This window comes from Amblyomma mixtum, chromosome 1, assembly GCF_055824585.1.
Source record: "Amblyomma mixtum isolate Tamu chromosome 1, ASM5582458v1, whole genome shotgun sequence".
NCBI lineage: Eukaryota > Metazoa > Arthropoda > Arachnida > Ixodida > Ixodidae > Amblyomma > Amblyomma mixtum.
Window position 1 is genome coordinate 206,023,262 of NC_143012.1, and position 26,138 is coordinate 206,049,399.

The 26,138-nt window shown below is 49.6% G+C and overlaps 1 protein-coding gene across 1 annotated transcript in view; it reads left to right on the forward strand.

The window, feature by feature from the left end:
- LOC149370644 (uncharacterized) overlaps nucleotides 1-10,402 on the forward strand; it is a 70,951-nt gene extending 60,549 nt beyond the window's left edge. The window contains exons 3-8 of the mRNA XM_089562475.1: nucleotides 535-600; nucleotides 3,240-3,389; nucleotides 3,602-3,719; nucleotides 5,772-5,951; nucleotides 6,888-7,023; nucleotides 8,826-10,402. Of these exons, the coding sequence (XP_089418601.1) occupies nucleotides 535-600; nucleotides 3,240-3,389; nucleotides 3,602-3,719; nucleotides 5,772-5,951; nucleotides 6,888-7,023; nucleotides 8,826-9,909 (1,734 nt within the window). The 3' untranslated portion in view covers nucleotides 9,910-10,402. The remainder of the gene's footprint in view (nucleotides 1-534; nucleotides 601-3,239; nucleotides 3,390-3,601; nucleotides 3,720-5,771; nucleotides 5,952-6,887; nucleotides 7,024-8,825) is intronic.
- The last annotated feature ends 15,736 nt before the right edge of the window (nucleotides 10,403-26,138 follow it).

The following is a 26,138-nucleotide window of genomic DNA, read 5'->3' on the forward strand; positions in this document are numbered from 1 at the left end:
TCTTGTTCAAAGCTCGCAAACACAAGAGAAGACGCTTGTTAGACCGAAAAGCGCCGTTTCGGAAATTTCGCTGCCAGGCGTTTCATATGGCGCTCTGCAACGAATTAGGTGGCTTTCATTCTTCGATTTTGGTGTGTAGTAATTGGAAATGGGCTTCAGTAACTTCGACGAACTATTGGATTTTTGCAGTAGAAAACTTCGCCTTGACCAATTAATGCGACCTGCCCACCAGTGCTGCCCCGTAAATGTAACTTGAGCTGAACGGGTGTAAAGAGTGGAGCATTGTACGAGCGTTGTCTTAATGTGTTCTTGCCCGATTGACTACAGGTCGTTAGCTATGAAAGAAAGTACTACCTGCTTGCGCCAGGCGGCCGCTCTCTTCTTTGGCGTGCCGCCTGATATAGAGCATTTTATAAAGATGTATCAAGTGTTGGATTTCCTTACAGGGGGCTCCCTATATAGCTACTGTAAAGATATCAGTGTTGTGTGCCAGCGATGTTTAAAGCAACCTCCATTCTGTTCTCGCTTTTGCAGGCGCTGAAGTGCAGCTGTTTCATACCCTTCTACTCCGGACTGAGGCCTCCAAAAATTAATGGAGTGGTGAGTAGCAGCATCTGTGCTTTTGCGAACAGTAATTTGCTGCGAGCGCACGCTGCCAGGATGCCTGGTCTTCCTGTCTTCCGCTGTGCGCCGCCTTTTTTTTCCCCGCCTCAGAGACAGAAGAGTAGGCGTAACACTGCCACTCCTGTGCAGCTCCGCCTCGAGCATTGCTTCCTCCATGGCCTCGAGGGCCCAGTGTTGCCACTGCGTTGTCTCGAACAGATTTGGGAATTCCCGCCAAAATCGGTCAGTGGCGACGGTCGGTGCGGAGCTGTACAGGAGTGGCAGTGTTTGACAGCCCGTCGGTCCTTATGTCTCTGGAGGAAAAAAAAAACGGAGGAGGGGGGGGGGGGGGTGCGGCGGAAGACTGACGGAACGGCGCGTGAGGGCAACGGTGGCTGCTGGCATTCCCACACGCTTCGCCACGACGCCGTAGAATGTACCAAAGGCCACGTGCTTGAGTTCTCGTTCAGTGACCACCGTACACCCGGCCTAATCTTGAACTGACTCGGGTGTTGCATCGCTAAATGCACCTTGTAAAAGGCTCTTTTCTGCTACACAGCTTCCATATTCATGCTGTAAATCGACGCGTGAGATGGCATTTCGTGGTTCCTTTTTGTTCATATAACGTTTGAGTGGAGTACTTGAGTGTTTAGATCACAGCTATCAGAAATATTCATCGTCTGCCACTACGAAGAGCCGAAACAAACGGAATAATACGCAGCAATGGTTCTGGTGGCGCATTTGCGCGTACTCTGGGTAAACGACTTGTCCTCCACGAAAGGAGTGCTATAGTTAAAGATTTGCCGAGCCAGTTAAAGATTTGGTCGGGTGTACATGTAGCAAGCGTTGGCATACTTGCATTCGCCACCACGTATAGTTGCATAAGAATGTGCGTACTTCGTCATTCGTCCCTCAGTATTGTTCGCGCTGTGAATATTCAAGTTGCACGAGCACTTCCTTGTTACTTTTTCATTTCATTCCACAATATCCCCCCTGTGTTGCTCAGGTGGTACAGCTATCCCGTGCCACATTGCACAGGCGGACTGCAATTAAGCGCTCCCCCACCAGTGATGTTTTCCAATGGTTCTTAATCAGGGGTGTGCAGACATTGAAATTTTTGAATACGAATCAATATGAATGTGAAATGAAAAAAAAATATGCCTTCGAATATCGTATATCTGTTCCATATAAAAAAAAAATTCCGGAAATAGAGCAGATGCTCTGGGGTTTCGGCATCACCAAATCTAGAGCAATGAAAGAAGGTCCCCTGGACGAATAATGGTAATCGAAGAGCAAGGAAGCCCGTTAAGGCGCGGAGGTGCTTCTAGGAGCCATCGCGGGCTCAGGTTTGCTGTCCATGAAGGATGAGGAGCGACAGACGTGGCGGGAGAGATGCCGGAGTTGAGGGCGCGCGAGCGACACGCGGCTGCTCAGTCTGCTTGTACAACGGTGCCCGATGGCGGCCGCGACGCGCGCAACTGCGATGCGCGCCACTCTCTCATTGGCTGCAGCTGTGCTGTCGCTCCACCTCCTCAGTGCGCCACGTGACTCGCTCGTCGCCACCTCCTCTTTCGCGCTCCAAGTTCATGCAAAGAGAGAGAGAACGGCCTCGGACAGGCATCGGCGAAATCTGTGCTTGCGGCTAGAAGAGCTGCGCACTAAAAGAAATGACCAGTGATGCGCCATTCGGTGTGTCAGAGCGGCGCGCGGTTTGGTGCGGACGGCTAGCGAATGCGGATCCAAGATGGCAGCCGCCGTCCACATGGACTGGCGGCGAAGCTCAGAAAGCGAAACTATGCGGTCAGGCTGTTTTCTGGCCTTGCGGAAAGGGTTCTCGTATCCTGTCGTCGTCACGCTTGCCGTCACGCCCGCCAGGGATAGATGGGCTACAATGCACCATTCAGTAGGCAGTTTTACGGTATCGCTTGCTCTGGTAGGGAAACCACGACTCAGCCGCTTTTCAAGAGCCCCGCGCGAAATTCCGCGAGTTGACTTTCTCGCATATTACAGTTGACCAAAACTACATGACGTAGGTCACGCTAGAAAGGTTGTGCCACAAGTGCCACGAATGTGGGTGTTACATATAAGACACATTATGAAAGGATAAAAGAAACTGCGCGCTTTCGCGCTGTGATTGCTGTAAGCTGGTGGTCGGCCATCTTGTTTTCTTCAGGTGTGGTACATGGGAAGCCCACCTGCGGTCCAAGCCTCGTACTGTCCGAATGTGACCGTCAACACGATAAACGACGGAAAAGAAAGTGAAGAGGGCGTTTTTGTACTGCTCTCCTGACACTTTAAATTCGATGTGCGGATAATTTGCCCATATATTGCGATTTTTCCACGTTCGGATGTTTTGAAATTCGACGGCATTCCGTCGCTGCTGAATATTGGGTGACTTCTGGTTATCCATCTTTCGAATCCTGTATGAATCGTAAAACAAACATATTTGAATCATATTGGAATATTCGCACACACCTATCCTAATACTTCCTTGCTTCCGCTGCTGCTAAGCTGTTCGATCGAGTGACTGTTCTGCTTCCCTCCTCTTTTTACCCTTCTCAGTGCCCACAGTGTGACAGTGATAGATTTTCGTATACGCCGTCGCATGGCTTGTATGTTTTATCTTCTCGTTGCAGTCGTACATGGACGGCGGCTTCAGCGACAACCAGCCATCGTTGGATGAGAACACGGTGACTGTGTCCCCGTTCGCTGGCGACAGCGACATCTGTCCCATTGATGACAACTACAACCTCACACAGATCAACTTCAGCAACACTAGCATCTCGGTAAGTGCTTTGACCCAGAGCTTAACGCTCACTTCATGACTGCCCGTAGCATATATTTTCCAAATGGTGTAGCAGCTGTATATCAAGGCATTCAGAATGGTGTGCCTCAAGGTTCGACTTTTTTGAGCTGAGAACTAGAAACATTTTTGTTCTGGGTCGTGCCAGATATCCAGTGCCGAAATTCATCTCTGCTTTTCTTCTTTCTTTTATAGATTTGCCCTGGAAACTTGTACAGAGCAGCTCGCATCTTCTTCCCCCCTGACCCTGAGATCCTCAGCCGGATGTGTCAGCAGGGCTTTGATGACGCTGTTCGCTTCCTCCAGAAGCACAGTAAGGCCACTGAAATCATTATGTGGGTCTGGGCTGGTTGTTTGCATGTGGTTGCAGACTCGGAAACACCTTCTGCACACAATAGGAAGCACCTTTAGTGTTTCTCACTTGTGAAATGCTTAATGCCAGTGCACTGTGATAATACTTACAAGAGGCTCTGAAAGGGGCTCTCAAATGAAGTTGCGGGATACCTGGGATGTTAAATGCGTTTGTTATAGGCCGAGTTAGCTGTAGTCAGAATTTGAATTTCAGCAATTACGTGCCTTTCTCTCACCTCTTGTCGCTTTTTGCTCGCTGAGAAAGGTCAGCACTCCTCCGCCGGCCGCGGGAATTTCCCGGCGGGGGCTGAGCTTCCTGATCTGCCGGAACGAGACAGTTGACTGGCTGCGGCCGTGTTAGCTGCGTTACGTCGGAAAGAATATGACCAATAGCCATCTATTGACAGAAATACGCAAAACGCGTAAGGCGGAGGAGGGCGTGAGCACGAAAAACTCGCCGGAAAGGACTCGTCAATTTTTGCGCGCGGTTTAGGGTTCCCTGCTGCATTTAGAACTGTCTTCAGGTGTTCATGACACGTTGTGATTGAGTGCGTTTATGCACTCTCCTCAGGTCTTTCAGAGCCCCTTGTGGGGTTTTAATTGGGGGGATAAATGCGTTCTCCCAGCTTAACAGCGGCTGACAATTCAATACCGCCGGACCCCACCCCGTGATCGCGCACGCTACAGAGCGCACGCCGACCACGCTGGGCCTTGATGTGAGGGAACAAACGAACGACATTTTGGCTGACACAAATAAGCATTTATTGGTACAACAACAATAACTCCAACTAGTCACAAAATACGGTAAGGAATCGAGGTCGTCCGACTAACTTGCAAGGTTACGAGCGAATGTTCGGCCACGCTAGGGCAGGGGATACTCCGCGACCGGACGGGACGAGATGCGGGAAAACGTTCCTCCTCACGAGGCCTCGCCCCGCCGGCGGAGGGCGGAGCTTCGCGCCTGAACGTCAGCGCGCGTCGAAGTTCCCCGAACCGAAGAGAGCCCTCTCCCCCGCGCGCGCAACAATCACGCCGTCCATGGCGCTCGTGTCTCTGCGACGCCGGCACCCTCCCTTGTTAGTTAAAGTAACTATGTTAGGGAGGGTGCATAGCGGGGAAGCCAACCACTGGGGCCGAATAGGGGCGCGTCCCCACATCCTTCAATCTGAAAAAAAAAAGCTTTTGAGATATGGTGCTGAAAGAATTATGAACACATAGTAGTTGCGGTGACCGCCATTCAGATATTTGATGCTAAGGCCTGCAGAAATGCGCGATCTTTCCCATTTCCATTTTAAAGTGTGGTTGCATTGACTAAGCAATCAGGCTAACACAGTTAAATTAAGGTGTAACTGCTTCCTGATGGTGGCCATAGGCGACATGTGCAGTATGCTTGATGTGCAATGCAACATGGGCTTACCATGCAGTTGAGCTCTATTAACTTACCTATGATTCTGCTGTGTTTTGCTTTTTAATGCCAACAGCCAGCACTTGGATGCATTTGCAACCAGGTAAACATGTGCTTCGTCATTTTGTGATGGTGCTGGTCAGCGGGCTTGCACCACATTTTTTCTTTGCTCTCTAAGTACTAGCAGCTTAACAATGGCTCCCTAGAAATGAAATCCAGTGAACAGAGAAACATAGTAGCCCCATTTGGTGCAGTTGTATTTACTTTTTTGTGTTGTCTTTCATTTCCAATGTAGTGCTAAATGTGAAGCGACACAGGCACATGCGTAGTGCAAGAAATCTTTGAAACTAATTGATCTAAAGACTGTTGTAAAGCCAAGTTGTACATGGTAGCACCTTGGCAAGAAGTTAGGAATGACTCACAGTTTTGCGATATATATACACAAAGGATACTGGCTGCTTGAACATAAACATTCGTAGATCGAGCTCACAGAGTGTATTGTGAAGGTGACAAGCTTTGGCTACACAGAAAAAGTATGCTGTGCTTTTAGCAAGCTCCAACAGCAACATAACATGCAAGTGTCTTGAGCTTTGATGTGTGTTTTTTCAGACATGATCTCATGCACGAGCTGCCTGGCAGTGCAGTCCAGCTTTGTGATGGCTGCTCCTGAAGCGAGTCCCGAGCTGAGTGCAGACTCGGATGCTGAGCATCCATATGATAACTGCTCCAGATGCAAGCAGCGACAGGAGCTGGCTCTTACAGACAGACTACCAGAAACAGTCGTCAGAGGTGAGAATAGTAGCAGTTTTTTAAACCTGACATACCTCTGGGTGGTGGCACCACACCATCCATGATGCACTTTCTGTGTGTTCCACCTACTCTCCTAACTCAACTTCTGTTACAATGGCATACACTAAGCAAGTGTACGCGTCTACAATTTTATAAGCAGTGGTGCAAAAAGAACTTGGGTCAAGATCTGATTCATAATGACGAGAATTGTCACAGAGCAATTTGAGAAGGTACTGTATTCCAGTTTTTTACCATCAAGTGTGTGTTTTAAGTAAACTGCTACAGGTCCTCACATCACCCTGCCTATGTTTGTACACATAGTAAAGACTAGTAGATCTTTTGTTGCTGCTTTTTCATTGATTTAGATAAGTTCTCAAGTGCCCTGGTGCCTGCAGTACTAATTAGACATTGCTGGTAACTATAGTGCTCTAGTAGTGTGAACCTTACAAGTAAACAAACAACTTGTGAACAAAACTGCAGGAATATGAGTACTAGTGTTACAACAGTGGAACATTCTTAGCATTGTAATCAATAAAATGTTCATATTTTTCTCAGGACAGAATAGACATCATGCTGTTTTCAAAGTGTTAATACTGTACAGGGTACTGCAATTTCAGTGCACACTAAAAATTCAGGCTGTGGTTGAAATTATTGCATGGCTTCACCGCATATTTAATTCTTACCTCATGTTAGTACTGTCTATGACAAAGGTATTTAGTGTTGCATGTTATACTCACACAGGGCGATTTTTGTCAAATAAAAGCTGGTTTTCTATCATTGTGCACCTGCATTTTTTTTGTTCAATGCATGGAACAATGCCTCTTTACAACTGCATTGATTACTTTTCAAGGCAGTGTACGACTGCTTCAAATTACAGTGCAAATGCCAAAGGCAAAGGCAACCATTTGCAATAATCTCTGTCTTGCCTGTATGCAGCCATCCAGGAGGCGAATGACCAGCTGAACAAAGGGGTTATCAACTGGCTCTTCAGACACCGTCCTATGAAGCTGCTTTCCATACTGACTATTCCATATGTGCTGCCCATTGACATCACCGTTGTTGTCATCTGCAAGTGAGTGCCATTTCTTTGTGTACATGAAGGCTGTTTGTTGCATCCCTTCCTAATTTTTGTCCCTTAAGCATTAACCTTTTTTGGCATTTTCTTTTATGAACCTATAGTCCTTATGTCTGTAATTTCCTTGCCACTTTATATTTTTGTTTGAAAAATAATAATTGGTTTTGAGGAAAGGAAATGAGGCAGCAACTGTCTGGTATATCTCGGTGGACACCCGAACCGCGCTGTAAGGTAAGGGATAATACAGAAGGAAGTGAAAGAAGAAAGGAAGAAATAGGTGTCCTAGTGGAGGTCTCTGGAAAAATTGGCAGTGGCTTAGCGCGGCTATGCCAGGATATACATAGCGAAAGGCCTCAACTGTGGTTGCGGCGCACGCGAGCTCTCCTCTGCAATCCTCCGACATGTTATCAGGCATCGATACAGCTGGCGAAGCGAGCGGAGGCGAACGCAACGACGAGGCAAGCGGTGTGACGTCATACCAAACGGCGGCGGCCGCGAGTCGCGCGGTGTGGTGTCATGCCAGATGGTGCGGCGAGCGCGCGGCGTCCGCCAGCTGCGGCGGTTGCTAGGCAACAGCTCAAGGTCGGTCTCAGTGCCTCCTCAGAGAACCGCCACAGCGAAATCGCTAGCTCATGGCCAGTGTAGCTTTCGCTAAAAAATTTCAACCACCTGAGAATCTTTAACGTGCACCGTCTTCGCACAGCACATGGGCGCCTTTTGCGTTTCGTCTCCATCGAAATGCAGCCGCCGCGGTCGGGTTCGAACCCGGGTACTCTGCTTCAGTCGACGAGAACTTAAAAAAAATTGACGATTGGTAATACTCACGGGATGCCATGTAGTGCGCTAAACTCGGCAAAAAGCTGTACAGCATGTGTCCGCTCTCTAGCTTTTCGTGGTTTTGCGTCACATTTTCGAATGTCATCTCTGTTGGAATCAGTGCTACATGACCTTGCCCTCTTCTCCCAGATTGCATCGTGCTTTCCCTTCCCTGCTCCCTGCTAGGAGAGTCGAGCGCGCCGGCGTTGTGAGTTCCCCTCCCTTCCCAGCCTCCACCCTTGCCCTCAACCGCGCGGAACCGTGTTACGCGATGTCAGTTACGGAAGGTGTCCGATGACAGCTCTCGCTGTAAAATATTGGCATCACGAGTAAATATAAATTTTATGGCAGCTTTTTTGGATTTCGAGTTGCCAGTGACCACTGTAAGTGGGGGTTTGTTCATGGCATGCCAACGAGTCATAAACAAACATAGTCATACGAGTTCATGCCAACAAGTCATAAACATGCTGTTGTTTGTTTAAGGTGCAAATGCTATTAGTGCAGTTTATCTCTGTAACTGACACGCTGACACCCACAAGTAGAAGTGAAGCTGTGGTCGCTGATTGGCAGTTTAAAAATGGCGACATGCTAAAGTCAATAGCTAAAAGAATTTGCCTTGGCTCTAGCATGTCGCCATTTTTAAACTGCCAATCTAGCGGCCACAGTTTAGCTTTTTCTACTTGTTGGTGGGTACATTTCAAGAAGTTTAGGGTGACCTTGCCGCACAGCTTTATTGCAATAAATATGGTGGCACAATGTATCTTTGAAGTAATGCCTGTTTTATGTTTTTGTAGGAAAGTGCGTAAGCACCATACGTCTACCAGATCTAAGATCTGTGTCTTTCTGGAATGACACCCTACATGTCATGACAAGTTTAGGGCCATAGAGGGCCAGCAGCATCACATGTGATTCTAAAATTCTTGTAAAGAACTGTGCGGGGGTTGGTTGAGTATTAAGCCCACCCTCCTGTTCCTTGTGTGCAGGATGTGGCAACTACTTCCCAAACTTCGTCGGGAGATTCGGCGGCGGCTGTTGCGCACCCTCGGTGTGGCGCGTGACTTCACCTCCAAGCTGCAGAGCAAGCACCCACTGTACAGCGCACGCTTCTCTTGCCAGCTGAACATCACAGAGTTCAATTACACTCCAGACGAGCCAGAGCTGCGACCCAAGACTCCTACGGGCCCGGGACAGCTGCCACGCCGTGTGCACGCGCCCATGCTTCGGCACGACCTGCGCAGCCGAAGCCTCGAAGACCTGGTACGTGGAAACCCAAGGCTGCAACAACGCCAACGTGCGCAGCAGCGTAAGTCGTCGTACGCGGGACTGGCGATGGGACCTCGCCGTACTGAAAGTGAGGACACCACTGTGGTCAGCTCGCTGAACTTCGGTTTCACCATGAACCTGTCGGGAAGCGCCACAGGGTCGCAGGGTGTGGCCGGAGGACCCGTGGAACGCTGCCGCAAGCAGAGTGTCGTGGAGGCCCTGCGCACCCTGAGCGAAGATCGCGACGAAGAGGCCTCGGTGGACGCCATTGCACTGACCAACCAGGCGCTGAGTTGGGAGAAGGAGTGCATAGAGCGCTGCCAGCGCAAGGAGGACGCCGACAAGCTTGAGCACATCCTGGATGTGACGCAGCAGAAGGACGCACTCATGGCCTTCTACTATACGGACGCGACCACGCATCGGGTCCGCGTCACAGAGCTGTTCAACGTCAGTGATGGGACACCCACCTCGAGGCGTGCGTCTCTCACAGCTGGCGACGGAACACACAAAAAGCGACTCACGGTAGACACATCTGGTCCTGGAACCTCTCGCCAAACCCCTCCTCTTTTGAGAATGGCACCGGTGGACGAGGGAACGCCAACTGCTATTGGAGAGCCGCCGCAGTTTGAAGAGGCCTCATCAACTGCATCATCGCCGTCAACCACCGAGAACGCATGGCATTCGTCATCAGAGTTCGGTGACCTTTCGTCGTCGCCTTCCACGTCTGGGCAGTCTTCCAGCTGCGAACGCAAGACTCCACGAAGGAAGAACTCAGTGGCGTTTGTCAACTGTGGAACTCGTTGAGGACAAAGGAACACCTGTGGATCCTGTATTACAAGCTGTATCATACATAGCATGGTGTCTCACGTGTGGGGCAGTGCACCGCGGTGTTTGAGACTTGCTATATACTCTTGAAGGACCAAAAGAATCTTATATGCATTTTTATTTATGCAGTGGTGCCCCAGCAAGAGCTCATTGTTGGAACCCCTGCCCTTGTACAGTAGAAAACCTCAGTACCATACTGTAAACTGTGTAGCTGTGTGTGTGTGCCAACAAATGATGCAAAGATGTGCATTGTTACTTCAGGTGATCAAAGGTGTGATAGCTATTGCTCAACTTTCTGCAGCTGACTTCCTGTAATTAAGCTGTCTAATGGTCATTTCACGCTCATGTTCCTTGTACCAGGAGGATGCCTTACAAAGGCTGTCTGGATGAAAGATCTCATTTTATTTATTGTCATGTGTAGTATTATGACAATGGATAAAAAGCTCGACATTAAAATGCTTTTGTCTTCATTTTTCAGTTTCCTTCAGTGCCCAAAATGGTATATTCACACGTGTTAAGTGGTGGATGGGGGAGGAATTTGAATGACGTGGTGACTGGCGGCATGCCCTAGTTCCGTCCTCCGGGCATTGGAGAGCCGAAAGGGCTGTTTCCCGAATCACCAGCTAAAAGCAATGAGGTAATTTTGATGTTGCCGCTGCCTGTCATCCCACAGAGCGAGACCTGTAAAGGTGACAGGCACGCAATGAAAACATAGCTAACACTGTTGCGAGCGAACATCTTGCCAAGGCGAGGAAGGTTGTGCTGGTCGAGCAAACTGTCCTCCCCTCCGCCGAAACTTAAGTAACCACGCCTCCTCTCGAAGGCGCAACATATTTACGTCACGTGCGCTCGCCACCACACAGGGAGGCATATCATCACCTGTGTGAATCCCCCTGTTTGAAGTGACGCTAACACGGGGGATGTGTGCCTGAGCAGTATTTACACGGGCGATGTATCTGCCCCTGGCGAGGTCGAGAGTGCGTCATGTGACGGCGCCGTGACGTGCGCTTCGGCAGCAGAGAAGGTACCGTTTGCTCGGCGGGCACTAATGATCCCACCTTCCGGGGGGGGGGGGGGGGGGGGGGGGCAAGGTTAGTCGGGTCTTTTTGTAGCGAGAGCTACACTACGCCAGCCGCTTCGCCTCTTCAGCATGGTCGCACTTTCGTCGTGGTCACACCGACCTTGAGCCGTTACCTAGCAGTCGCCGCTCGGCGCGCCTTCTGGCATGACGTCACTCCGCCGTTGCGGCCGTCGTGGGGCACACGCCGCTCGCCTCGCCATTTGTGCGCATGCGTAGTAGAGGGAGTGTCGCAGGGAGGCGAGCTGTTCTGTTATGGAGAGCGATGAGTCAGCTAGGCTGAAAGAAGCCAGACTTCGGCGTCGAAACAAAACGAGGAGGAGACAGCGTGCCGAAGAAGAGCGACGCATGGGATTTCACATTCACCGCAGACCAGAACACACACGCACGCACACACAGAGATAACCACGGTGCAGATTTGTACACTAGGAGGCAACCAGCGTGGAGTGAAAAACATGAAAAAAAATTTACTCTCAGAAGGGGCTTTGCACTTATATCCACGTAACATATGTTCTGCCTGTCCGTTCGCATACCCCATATATACATGTATATGTACGTGACCCTCCCGTCACAGCCAGTGACGCTTATTAGCTGACCGATACCGATGGCATTAGTGGCCACTGGTAAATGCGCTCCCCAGGCTGCAATCATCTTTTGTAAAACAGCTCCAAACTCGAGCTCCGCCGTCCTCCGCGCGAAGTGGCAGCTGTAGCTGTACTGGCGGTAAAGCAGCACACGAAAGCATACAGAAATGCAGCGAGGGCATGTCACGTGACAAAAAAACATGGTTTGCGGGGGAGTACTTAAGGTCCTTACGCGCTAAAGGTATTTGACCTAAAGGCCGGAAGGCATTTACCTTGAAGGCCTTCACCCGGGTTACACACACCTTGCAGGTTGCCCACAATCCGGTGGACAGGTGGGCTGCCTGCCACAAAGCAGGCTTCAGGGACGTAGACTTTATCAAAAATATACAGTCCAAGAGACTTGTTTCCAAACCGTGTAGCGGGGATATATCCTAAGCTTGGGAAGGTTGAGGACGCAAGTTCCTCCTGCCTTCGTGAGATTACATAGGTCCCTGAGTATGCAAAAGGAGCCGCGTTGCAGGGCTCACAAGCAGACCCCGTGGGCTGTATACTTTTGACAAAGACTGTGCGTATACGTATGTGGCGAAAAGCCGACGTGAGGGCATCAGGTGTCAGACTGGGTCGACGCGTGTACAGCGCGGTAGCATGGGTGCCGCCGGCCGTAGTTGGTCACGTGACCACTCCGCCAACTCTAGCGTTCGGGCCATCTCACATCGACGGCTGCTGGCGTGCTAGTGCCCGGCTGCAAGACGCTTTTTTCCGGCTCTCACTATGGATAACGAGCTGTTGGACGGCACAAAAACTTCGTGCGAGGGCGCATATATATGTGTTGGTGCTGGTTCAACCACCTCATTCACTCAACTCCTTCCGACTGCCCACATCGGTTCGAATGTGTCAACAAACCGCGGTCAGTCGTCTGCGCGTTCTAAGAAGATATATCATATCATGTCTTCTTGTTCTAGCATTCCCGCAGCTACTGCCGGACCTGAAATAAACTGGCGCGTGGGGTTTGTGATATGTTTATTAATTTTGTACAAGACATTAACGTTCTGTTCTCCCAGAAAGCAGCATGAAATCGCGAGACGGCTCCTCGAAAAATGGCGGCTTGTCCCTCGAAGTGCCTCATATGTAGTATGCGCGTCTATTCTTCCGATACCGCAGGAACATTAGCTCTACATATTAATTCAACAAAACGCATGACATCCGTATACCACAGCAGGGTTTAAGAGTCACTTGACATTAGTAAACCCCGCCGCGGTGACTCAGTGGTTATGGCGCTCGGCTGCTGACCCGAAAGACGCGGGTTCGATCCCGGCCGCGGCGGCCGAATTTCGATGAAGGCTAAATTCTAGAGGCCCATTTGCATGTGCGATGTCAGTGCACGTTAAAAAACTCCAGGTGGTCGAAATTTCCGGAGCCCTTCACTACGGCCTCTCTCATCGCCCGAGTTGCTTTGGGACGTTAAACCCCAATAAACCAAACCAAACATTAATAAACAAGCTACGCAACAGCGGTTCGCACTGCGCGTCGATGCTCCTAATGACGGCTCCAAAGGCCAGGAATGGCAGTCATCCTAGTGGCGCCACCTATTGTGGACAGAGCGAATTGCTCTTTGTAAACGGTCGTGTCTGTGGTAAAGTTATAGTTTTGGTTTTATAGGGTTTAATGTTCCAAAGCGATTCGGTCGACTCGGGCTATGGGGGACGGCGTAGTGGAGGGCTCCGATAATTTCGTTCACCTGTGGTTCTTTAACGTCCACAGACATCGCAGAGTACACGGGCAACTAGCATTTCACCTCCATCGAAATGCGTCAGGAGGAAGAGGAGTAAAAACATTTATTTATTTAGAGCATAAATATTGGGTGCGTTCAGTAGGAGAACCCATTGGTCGCCATCATAATACGGCCCCCTCTCAATCAGCGATTTCTGGACGAGGGGACTGTGGATATGAAGGGTTGCCTCCCAGCGCTCATGTCGGATCGGGATTGTTGCCCCAGTTTTCTTGACAGTCCCACAGTGTGTGAAAAGGTGCGCCAACTGGTCCACACAAGGGGCAGGATGAATCGTGTATGTCTGGATACCATTTACTCATTAAGTAGGGATTGGGCAGATTATTAGTTTGTAGTCGCCTGGTTATGTGTTCTTCAAATTTGCTAATGCTTTTGTGAGGAATGGGATGCTTCCTTCTTATGATCGTACAGTACTCCGCAATTCCTGCGTAGCTTAGTAAGGGTGAGAAGGGTGAGGGGTTGTTAATGGTGTCAGAGAGAGGCTGCTTGCCAGATGCTCGGAGGAGGAGAGGTCGAGCGCCTGTGCCGGCCGCCTCATTGCCCGTCGTTGAGAGTTGCCCTGGCTTCCAGAAAATCTGCACATTCTAGGGATTTAAATTTTCCAAAATTTGCCAACACTGAGCGCCCACGCGATCCCTGACGTGATTGCGCACCGCTGCTTGTGAGTCGGTCGTAATCTCTGCCTCGCTCTTCTTGGATATCGCTCAGTGCGATAGCTGCTTCTTCAGCCAATACGGTATCCTCCGCTCGGATGAGGCTGCTTGCGATTATATCCCCCTGCGGTGAAACTGCTGCATGCAATTACCGCGACCCCTCTAATGGGTCCAGTCGCATCGACGTAAATCGTGCCCTAGCTTCCATCCCAATGCTTAGGGAGGCGCAGCTCTGGCTAGTCTGCGTCCTGTCGCGATCCTCATCATGCGTTTCGAACAGGATGGGTCCTTATGTGCGATCTCATCTGCATAGCCATGTCGCTCTTGTCTCCGCTTCTCTTTAGCCTGGTCATGCGCGTGCTACCAAGCTAGACCGCATCCAAGGCATTGAGCACTTGTCTAGGGTCAGCAGCCGAGCCACGGGGTGACTTGCATGTTAAAGTTATGGACCACGCACGACATACGTGACAGGTCATGGCTAGTCACGCGTTAATTAACGGGTGGTGTTTAGTATAGGGGGGGGGGGGTGCCGTGATGTTTTCTGCAGCTGTTAATTCATATGCGTGGATGAGTCAGATGACCAGTCAGACTTATGACTTCACATTGGCCATTAGTGTAGGTGACTCATACGTAATTAACGAAATAATTAATTAACGATGATGATATTGCATTACGTCACACGGACATAGGTAAAGTCATGACACTTGGTATGTTGTAGCGAGGGCTTCGTCCTCGCTGCAGTATAAAAAGAGACATGCTAACAGCGAGGAGATTCCGAGCAGACTGATTTTATTAAACTAATTCGAAAGGAGAGCGCGTAGGCAACGAGAGAGGGAGCAGAGCGACTGGAGGTTTTGGTGACGCCACGCCGCGCAGGCGTGAGGCATCTCAAGTTATCGTCGAGCGGCGCGGATGCGCGGGGCTCTGCCGGCACGTCCCGTCGCCTCCTCTCTTCCTCCTCTACAACGTCATGACCGTGTTCATGACAGGTGGCGACATTGTGCGTCGCGCACAGATTGGTTGATGCGTGTGACGTCACACATGGCTTTATGTGTGGCACTCACATGCAGAAAGGAAATGGGCGCTCGCGACGAGGTTCTTTAGCTATCGCACTGTCGCAGCTAATGGAAATTACATGTCCTTCAAATTTTCGTTCTTCCTCGATGTACCAAAGCAAATGAAGTCAGTGGCCTTGAACCAGCTGCTATCCGCCGTTTTGCAGCCATCAGAGATGCGTGGTACGATACAATGCAGTCGTACTGCTCGTGCGCCACACACAAAAGGCCACAGAGAAAAAAAAAATCTGTCAATGAAACTTCTTTGTTCGATTATCACTTATAAAATACATTTAAATGCTTCAAACGTTATTCTCACGCTGTTGCCTATTTTGCCCCCATTTTGCCGTCCACAGTTTTCCCGTGCATTCACTTTATCGACGCCTGTGCTATTTCGACGTTTTCTCGATATTTTGGCTCTAATTAATTAACTGATCATCCTATCGACATAACTTTTTGCGCAGCATCCTCACATCACTCTCTTTCGATTACAACCACTCGTTTGATGCTACTTCTTCTGAGAACGTAACAACTACTGCGGACACATTTTGCGGACACGTTTTGGTGACACAACCCCACCGACATAGCCTAGTCGGATAAGTCTGCAGTGATGCTCCGCCCACATTCAGCCTCCGCGCACAAAATTTCTACGCGACAAAAAAGTAGTCCGCTGCTTAAACGCTTCTTGCTACGTAAACAAGACGCTTATCACAAGAAAAAAATTATAAACTCTAGGATTTTGACTCGTGGATTGTTTGATATAGTCAAGCATTAAAAAGCTGATTTCGTTTAGAGTTGCGGTTCGCCAGCGGAGTAATACAGGACGCCGCGGACCGCGGCCCAGTGTTAGCAACTGCTGTTTTTTTTTAAGTTGTATCCTGCTTCCGTATTAAAAAATTTGAATTTCAGCATGTTCGCGCCTTTCCTCTACTATCGTCACTTTTTGCACGCTGGAAGGTCGACGCTCCTACGCCGGCCCCACCCCCGGGGGCGGAGCTTCCTGACCCGCCGGAGCTACGCTTCTTATTGGCCGCAGCCATGTTAGCAGCCTGACGTCTGAAAGAATCAAGCCAATAGCAACCTCTCAACAGGTGCGAGCGACTGAGGAGGCTGCAAGCGTGAATAAAGGCCTCGTCAACTGTAGTGCGTCATTGTGGGTCCTCTGCTGCGTGTAGAAGTGTATTATTTGGCTCAGGTTTTCACAGCAACACAGTGCAGTGATTGAGCGAGTTGATGTGCTGTCCTCGGGAGGTGTTTCAGAGCCCATTTAAATCAACTTTCAAAATATTAGGGACAGTTGACCAATCAACTGCAGGCACTCTGTGACCAATGGCAGACAGCTTTTCAAAAATGAGCTGACCAATCGCTGTGTCACACGCAAACCCTGCATTTCCCATGAACTGTAAGCACATACCCACAGTGAAACAAACGCAAAAACACACAAAAAAAAAGAACCGAGGGGGGTTGCGAACACAATCCACGCATTTCTCTTAACCACACACCCTCTTCCGATCGTTGCCCTTGATTCGCGGAAGATGGGGCCTCGCAATCCTTTTCGAAATTAGGAGAGGAAGGGGACCCCAACTCTCGCTTGCCAGCATAAGCTATTGAACAATGGCGATCAGGCTTGCGCGCATCCCGGCTCCCGACGAGCAGGTAAAGTGCGGGGCGTGGGGGAGCTCAACGACCTAGGCGGCTTCCTTCATGTTTTCTCATGACCTTGCAACCCACCCTTCCAATGTGTCATGGCCACGAAGACAACTACAGCAAAAAGGGAATGTGGTTTTCGGTCACTGTTCCCGCGCTTTGATCTTTACTTCTGGGAAAAGCCAGCAAATGCAAATTTAACTCCAAGAACAGAAAATGACGACGGAACCCCCGCACACGTGATGCACCGGGCAATCAGCTAAGCTCTAAACATAGTTAACGACATCACCAAAATCAGCATCCTGCAATGCTAACAATCGCGGTCTCACAGCACACAGCCAGCCGCACAGTAACGCGTCCTGAAGAGGAAGGAATGAGAGAAGGTAAAGCCGCAAAAAAAAAATATATTACGTTTTTATCTACACTGAATTTCACGATTAACGCAACAGCGTAAATATTGTGAATCTTTTTTTTTTGCTTCGCGTACTTCCCTCGCACCGTCTTCTTGGTGCTTCCGCAGGAAATGCGTTTCATAAAACAAAGGCAGCACGGAGGCACAGTTTCTGCGATGGGTGGCACAACGATGGGGGCACCTATACGGGAACTATTGCGTTCTGTGAGGGGCGCAAGTAGCACCCCTTCCTTGATGAGTGGAGTGGGACAGCCCCAACCCATGGCCGTTACGGCGCACCGTGTCAGCCCTTTCCGGCAACACACTATTATGCGCCTAACTAGTTGCACTGCCGGGAAAAGGCCGCGTAGAAGTATGATGCAATGTGTTCTCTGCAGACGACAAACTATAGGCAGGTTGCGTGCAGACACTGAAAATGCTGGAATGGTCCCTGGCAGGGGGATCGTTACCGTCTGTCCCACTCATGGTGCTAGACGGGGACGTTGCGACTCTATTGCAGGACTGAGAGAAAACAATGGTTCGCGTGCATCGAGTGCTCGAGACCACTTCACCATGTTCCGGTTTACGATTTGCTCCCGGTACCAGATATGATTCGCCGGTATAGTATAATCAGGAAGCGAATAACTGCCGCTGGAACAAGGAAGGAATGGGGAAATAATTTTAGGAGGGCCACGAAGACGAAAACTTTCCGGCTTCGGCGTCAATATCAACCCTCCCCCTGCCAGTCGTGGCTGGTGGTCCCCTCTCTTCACCTGCCAGTCTTCCCCTGCCCCTCTCCACATGTGAGGGAGAGGACGCCGGACTGAGAATGAAAAAGGAGAAAATGGCTCGGACAACAGCAGACCTGCGTGCAAAATAGCCTCCCGAAGAACTCTCAGAGCAAAAAATGGCCTGGCTTAGCGTATGGTTAAGCCTAGGATGCGAAGCATACCGCCGGTGTAGGCTGCGCGTCCGCAAGCGAGCGCACGAGTTGAGCCCCAGCTTTCACAGCTGTTGTGACGTCATATCACGTGGTGCGCCGATGTAGGTCAAGTGGTAGCTACGCGGCCGTGCGCGGCGCAGCAAGGAAGAGCTCGATTGTGCGGCTAGTATGCTTCGCATAAAAATTAGATTTGTGGGAACTATTCCTACTCCGCATTCCTCGAAAAGAGCAGTTTGGGTCTCACAAGCGTGCTCACAAGCCCCACCGGTGGCTGGGATAGAAACAACCACCTGCCGGTGCAGTGGTGCATCGCTTAACCTTTGCACCACTGCGCGGGTTGTGGACTCGCCGAGATGTATCAGTGTGACACGTTTTGCGTACTTCTTCGTTAACTGGAGATTGCAAAATGGGGAGAGGAAAAAGGAACCGCTAGAGGAAAAGACAGATTTCTTACATTAACTTGATTATATTAGTACAAATCAATGCTCCTGATGTTTCACGTCTTTGCTCTGCTTACGGCAGAATACCGCAGTGACGTTCACCAATTTGAAATTTTTGTTTTAACTGGCACCTGAGCTGCAGCGAAGGTTACTATTTCTCCTGCGATGTAATATTGTCATCGTTGTGTGACGCTAATAGCATTTATACAGGAAATTATTTGATGGCTTTTAGGTGGACGACTTAGCAGCTCTGCACTAGTTACGTTTGGAAAATTTACTTATCGCGTTAAAACATTAGGTTGGGCTATAGTTGGTTGGGCTATAGCTTTAGTTGGGCTTTAGAAGCCGCTGTATCTAAAGGTTTTCTGGGGCCAGTCAAGCTGCGAAAGCAGCTTTTTGCCTGGAAATCCTTCCAGTTGTTCTGGAAAAATAAATTCAATTCAATTCAATTCAATTTGCTTGCTGGTATCATTTTCTTAAACATGCAGAAAACCAAAGTAATATTCAACAGGTCTAGCAAGAGAACAGTAATTCACAATTGATGGCGCGGTGCTGGAGTAGTAAGAGAATATGTCTATTTAGGGCAGGTAGTGACAGCTGATCCGGATCATGAGAGGGAAATAACTAGAAGAATAAGAATGGTGTGGAGCGCATACGGCGCAGGTTCTGCTCAGATCATGAATGGCAGTTTACCAATATCCCTCAAGAGAAAAGTACACAACAGCTGTATCTTACCGGTACTCACCTATGGGGCAGAAACTTGGGTGCTAACATAGAGGGTTCAGCTTAAGTTACGGACAACGCAGCGAGCTATGGAAAGAAAAATGATAGGTGTAACGTTAAGATATAGGAAGCGAGCGGAGCGGGTAAGGGAACAAACGCGGGTTAATGACATCCTAGATGAAATCAAGAGGAAGAAGTGGGCTTGGGCAAGGCATGTAATGCGAAGGCAAGATAACCGCTGGTCCTTAAGGGTAACGGAGTGGATTCCAAGAGAAGGCAAACGTATACCAGGGGACGGCAGAAAGTTAGGTGGGCGGATGAGATTAAGAAGTTTGCGGGGATACGGAGGCCTCAACTGCCGAAGGACAGGGTTAATTGGAGAGACATCATCATCATCATCATCATCAGCCTGACTACACCCACTGCAGGGCAAAGGCCTCTCCCATGTCTCTCCAATTAACCCTGTCCTTTGTCAGTTGCCGCCACTGTATCCCTGCAAACTTCTTAATCTCATCCGCCCACCTAACTTTCTGCCGTCCCCTGCTACGTTTGCTTTCTCTTGGAATCCACTCCGTTACCCTTAAGGACCAGCGGTTATCTTGCCTTCGCATTACATGCCCTGCCCAAGCCCATTTCTTCCTCTTGATTTCAACTAAGATGTCATTAACCCGCGTTTGTTCCCTCACCCACTCCGCCCTCTTCCGATCTCTTAACGTTACACCTATCATTTTCCTTTCCATAGCTCGCTGCGTTGTTCTTAACTTAAGCTGAACCCTCTTTGTTAGCCTCCACGTTTCTGCCCCATAGGTGAGTACCGGTAGGATACAGCTGTTGTATACTTTTCTCTTCAGGGATATTGGTAAGCTACCATTCATGATCTGAGAGAACCTACCATATGCGCTCCACCCCATTCGTATTCTTCTAGTTATTTCCCTCTCATGATCCGGATCTGCGGTCACTACCTGCCCTAAGTAGACATATTCTCTTACTACTTCCAGCACCTCGCTACCAATTGCGAACTGCTGTTCCCTTGCTAGGCTGTTGAACATTACTTTGGTTTTCTGCATGTTAATTCTTAGCCCCACCGTTCTGCTCTGCCTGTCTAACTGATTGATCATGCTTTGCAGTTCTTGTCCTGAGTGGCTTAGCAAGGCAATGTCATCAGCGAATCGCAAATTACTCAGGTATTCTCCATTAACTCTTATCCCCAACTGTTCCCATTCCAGTCCCCGGAATACCTCCTGTAAGCAGGCAGTGAAGAGCATTGGCGAGATCGTGTCTCCCTGCCTGACCCCTTTCCGTATTGGAATTTTATTGCTGACTTTATGGAGAACTATAGTAGCTGTGCAGTCGTTATAAATATCTTCCAATATTTTCACATAACACTCTTCTACACCCTGATTCCGCAATGCCTGCATGACAGCTGAGGTTTCCACCGAGTCAAATGCTTTCTCGTAATCAATGAAGGCTATATATAAGGGTTGGTTATATTCTGCGCATTTCTCTATCACCTGATTGATAGTGTGAATGTGGTCTATTGTCGAGTATCCTTTACGAAAGCCTGCCTGATCATTTGGCTGACTAAAGTCCAAGGTTGTCCTGACTCTATTAGCGATTACCTTAGTAAATACCTTGTAGGCAACGGACAATAAGCTGATTGGTCTGTAATTCTTCAAGTCCTTCACATCTCCTTTCTTATGAATTAAGATAATGTTAGCGTTCTTCCAAGCTTCTGGTACTCTCGAGGTCACAAGGCATTGCGTATAGAGGGTGGCTAGTTTTTGTAGCACAATCTCTCCTCCGTCCTTCAACAAATCTGCTGTTACCTGATCCTCACCAGCTGCTTTCCCTCTTTGCATTGCTCCTAAGGCTTTCTTTACTTCCTCCTTCGTTACTGGCAGGATGTCCCATTGCTGTGCTTGACTGCCTCCCTGAGTAACTTGATGATTACATTCGCTACTGTATAGATTTGTGTAGAACTCTTCGGCTAATTCAACTATCTTATCCATATTGCTGATGACATTGCCCTGTTTGTCTTTTAGCGCATACATCTGGTTTTTACCTATGCCCAGTTTTCTCCTCACTGATTTTAGGCTACCGCCGTTCCTTAGAGCATGCTCAATTTTCTCCATGTTAAACTTTCTTATGTCGGCTACCTTGCGCTTATTTATTAACTTCGACAGCTCTGCTAGTTCTATCCTGTCTGTGGAGTTAGACGTCCTCATGCTTTGGCGTTTCTTAATCAGATCTTTGGTCTCCTGAGATAGCTTGCTGGTATCCTGTCGAACCATCCTACCACCTACTTCTGCGGCGCACTCTGTAACGATAGCTGTAAGATTATCATTCATTGTTTCAACACTGCGGTCGTCTTCATCAGTTAAAGCGGAAAATCTGTTTTGCAGCAACATTCTGAATTCCTCTACCTTCCCTCTTAATGCTAACTCGTTAATAGCCTTTCGCTTCACCAGTTTCCTCCGTTCCCTCTTCAAATCTAAGCTAATACGAGACCGTACCATTCTGTGGTCGCTGCAACGGACCTTACCGAGGACCTCCACATCCTCTACGATGCCAGGGTGTGCGCACAATATGAAATCTATTTCATTTTTAGTCTCACCATTGGGGCTCTTCCAAGTCCACTTCCTGTTTGCTCGTTTGCGGAAGAAGGTATTCATAATCCGTAAATTATTTCTATCTGCGAACTCTACTAATAACTCTCCCCTACTGTTCCTAGAACCTATGCCATAGTCACCTACCGCCTTGTCTCCAGCCTGCTTTTTACCTATTTTTGCATTAAAGTCGCCCATCAGTACAGTGTACTGTGATTTTACTTTGGTCATTGCCGATTCCACATCCTCATAGAAGCTTTCAACTATCTGGTCATCATGGCTTGATGTAGGCGCGTAGGCCTGCACCACCTTCAGCTTGTACCTCTTATTAAGCCTAATTACGATAGCTGCCACTCTCTCGTTAATACTGTAAAACTCCTCGATGTTGCCAGCTATATCCTGATTAATGAGGAATCCCACACCTAGTTCTCGCCTATCTACTAATCCATGATAGCACAGTACATGCCCGCCCTTTAGTACTGTATACGCCTCATCTGTCCTCCTAACCTCACTAAGCCCTATGACATCCCATTTAATACCGGCTAATTCCTCCAATAGCACTGCTAAGCTAGCCTCACTTGATAAGGTTCTTGCGTTAAACGTTGCCAGGTTCAGTTTCCAATGGCGGCCTGTCCGGAGCCAGAGATTCTTAGCACCCTCCGCTGCGTCACAGATCTGACCGCCGCCTTGGTCAGTTGCTCCGCAGCCGCTGGGGACTGAGGGCCGAGGGTTAATTGGTTTGTTCATAGAAGGTTGTGGCCAAGTACTACACCAGGGTGGCCAAATCCTGTTCTGGTGAGGAAGTGCGTTGTCGGTTCTGGTCACCGAAATCAGGCCGCACTCCAAACCTGGTTATGCAATTCCATCGACACGCGGAGTTTCTTTTTTTTTTTTTTTAATCCGGTGGAGAATTGCGTGGCACCGGGATTCGAACCCCGGTCCTCTTGCACGCGAGGCGGATGCTCTACCTCTACGCCATCGCCGCGTAGACATGGAGAGACATGGGAGAGGCCTTTGCCCTGCAGTGGGTGTTGTCAGGCTGCTGATGATGATGATGAGTATTCATGAGAATGCTCCGTGACTACCCCCATTCCCTCCGGCTGCAGCGGGTGCCTCATCCGTTTGCGCCCGGATCGATCTGGTGCGACACGTCCACGGCCCTACCTCACCCTTTCATTCCGGCTGCCTTTCGTCGAGCGGTATTCCACTCACATTATGACTTCTGCCATCCCAGCATCCGAGCCACGCAGCGCCTCCTTACCCAGCGGTACGCCTGGCCGAGTATCAACACTGATGTTCGCCAGTGGGTCCGCTCGTGCCTTGCTTGCCAGACCTCCAACGTGATCCGCCACACAAAGACTCCCATACAGACTTTCCTGCCACCTGGCTGTCGCTTTGATCACGTCCATCTTGACTTGGTTGGACCTCTTCCTCCCTCGCTCGAGTCCCGCTACATTCTAATCATTGTTGTGATCGGAGGCCCAGACAGCGGGAACAGACGAGCCATGCAGGCGCCATCGAGCTACCTTGACCAAAGGCTCTGCAGTTCGAAGAAGACACAAGAAACATTGGCGTGGGGGCGGCTTCTGGCGACGGCGACGCCGTGGCAAAGACATCTAATCCTTTTCGCCGGTGATGTGGAATGCGGCGCTTCTCCCGCGCGGCGCTCTCCCGTGGACCGGCGGAGGAGACCCCGAGCGGCGTCGACAGCGACGCCAGCCCACCGCCCGCTTCCACCTGAGCGGCTCGACAAAGCGGGGGTGGACACGGCTAATTCATCCTTCCCTCCTGAAGAGTTCACCGGTGTGAACCGTCAGAATTCGCGTTTCCCACGGAAGGGAGACCACGACCTTTTGGACCTGGTCGGCCCGCGGGAAACCGCAGTCCGCGACTGCAAGGCGCCAGGATTCCTTCTTGCCTTTATGTGTTTCTATGCGGTGTGCGCGGTCACGTGGTGAGAGCGGAGCCTATGAAGAGGCTAAAGGCGCATTGTAAAATATGCAAAATAAATCTTCAAGTCTGCTAATTCTCCTGGAGGCTTCCCTTCGTAGTCTGCCAACTGCGTCGTTATGCAGTGAAGACCCTGGTGCCGATTACATCCGGCAGTAACAGCGGTTACTCGACTGAGCGGTCAACCCCGATGAAATCCCCTGCCAGCTTTGCCCCGAGCTGTCCCAGATGATGGACATCCGACGCTCCTTCAAGCGTCAGCGGGTGTCTGGCGGAGTTTTATCCGGCTTCCCGGCCGAAGATTCCATTGTGTCACGTGACAACGCTGCATTACTTGACCAGAATGATGCAGGCTTTCATCAGCGGACAGCAGCTGAGGTCGTCGACTCCATGGAAGGGACGCCACCAACAGTGACCTCCCGTGGCGTAGCCATGATGATTTCCTTTCTCCTTGTTTGGGACTAAATTGCGGCGACAACTGCGAGGAAACGACTAACGTGCCTCAAGAATATGACTTGGGAGAGTTTCTAGGCAAAGCTAAACTCACAGGAATCCCGGACTGTTTAAAGTTACGCCTTCTTACTGATCCATGGTGGCGAAATGTTACATACGACTTTAAGAAAGATGTAAGACCTGACGAGATAACTTTTCGCTACCAATGTCTGGCAGATTACGCTCCTTGGCTTGCGTACTCATGCAGCGGCAGCGAAAGGTGCCCTTTGTCGCTTTGCGTTGCTTTTTCTCCGAACGTTCTCTGGGGTACTCAAGGCAGTTTTATCGTGTGCGCTTTCAGTAACAACAAAAAAAAATGCACGAGGCGTGCAGGGATCACGCAAAATCCCAATGGCACCAGGAGGCAATTCATGGCAGCATCGCAGAACTTTATGGATGTGATGACTGTCAAGCAACTACCAGTTGTACAGCAGCTGAGCAGAGCACTACACGAGAATGCTCTTCAATGAGTCTTCAATGATCTCTTTGACTTTCTGATAGCAGCTGAAGATACTGGACTTCGGGAACACTTCGCTTCTGCTGGCAGTGCCAAGTACACTTCCATCCGCGTTCAGAGCGAGATCATCACGATCTGTGGCGACATCCTGAGATAGCAAATAGGAGCCAAAGCTAACAAAGCGTTTGTTTTTTCCGTCCGTGAGGAAGAAACTGCAAATATTGCAGGAACAGAGCAGATGTCTGTGGGCATTGGCTTACGGCAGGAACCGAGGTTTGCGTTCGAGAGCAGTTTTGGAATTTTTAGATCTGGAGCAACTGAACTTTCATCGCCGCAGCGATCTTTAAGTTTTTAACGGATCCCGGGCTGATTCTTTCAAACCTCGTTGGACAGGGGTACGATGGATGCTTCGCAATGGCTGGGGAAAAAGCTGGAGTGAAGAGAAGAACACAGAAAGAGCTTCCAAAGGCACTATTCTTCCACTGCGCAAGTCACAAACCGAATCTCGTGATCAACGATCAGAAAGAGGTCTCTGAAATTCGAAATACAATAGGAATCATCAAACAAACCATAAACTCCTTCCGTGACAGCGTGCTCCCAAGGAAATTGGTGCCCAACATTCCGATGATGTGTGAAACAAGATGGTTTGCAAAATACAAGTCTAGGATCTTCTCCCAGCATTACGTGGCCATAGTCGAACCACTCGAGGAGCTCGCGTCGATGGAATCAAGCTCGAACGCGGCAACTAGGCAACGAGCTCACATCCTCTGTTGTGCAACAAGAAGCTAATTTTTCACCGTTTGCTTGCACACCGTAGCGAAGTACAGCGCACGACTGGAGCCAGTTACGAACGTTCTGCAAAGTGCATCCACAAACTTCCATTCTGCACACGACCACATCAGTGAGTTGCAGAATATTTTTCGCGTCCACCGGTCTAACGGTGAAGAGCAGTTCTCTGACATCATGAACACAGCAAGTGAAGCAGCCAACCGTTTAAAGGGAAGCTGCATAGGTTTTAGAAATCAACGAGCTTAAGTGGGTCGAACGTGTGAAACTTGCAGGTAAAGCATGCGAAGTCTTATTGGGCTAGCACTTGAAATGGTGAAGTAATCGCCGATTAAAATCTGGACGCCCTTCAAGCTTCTCCGCAGCGCACTACGCCTAGTGGGGGGGGGGGGGGGGGGCGCATGATGACGTCATCGAAGGTATCGGTGCATTTCTACCAACAAACGCTTGCTTTGAAGGAAAAAAAAACAATGCCACCGAAGGCGAACCCTGCCGAGAATTGTTTGGCAACGTCTAACGAGGCAGGGCAGGGTGTGGCTGACGACAGCGGTACTTTGAAATCATACTTTCCGTGACGTCACGCTGAGTTTTCCTGCACTCCTCCGGTGCATTGA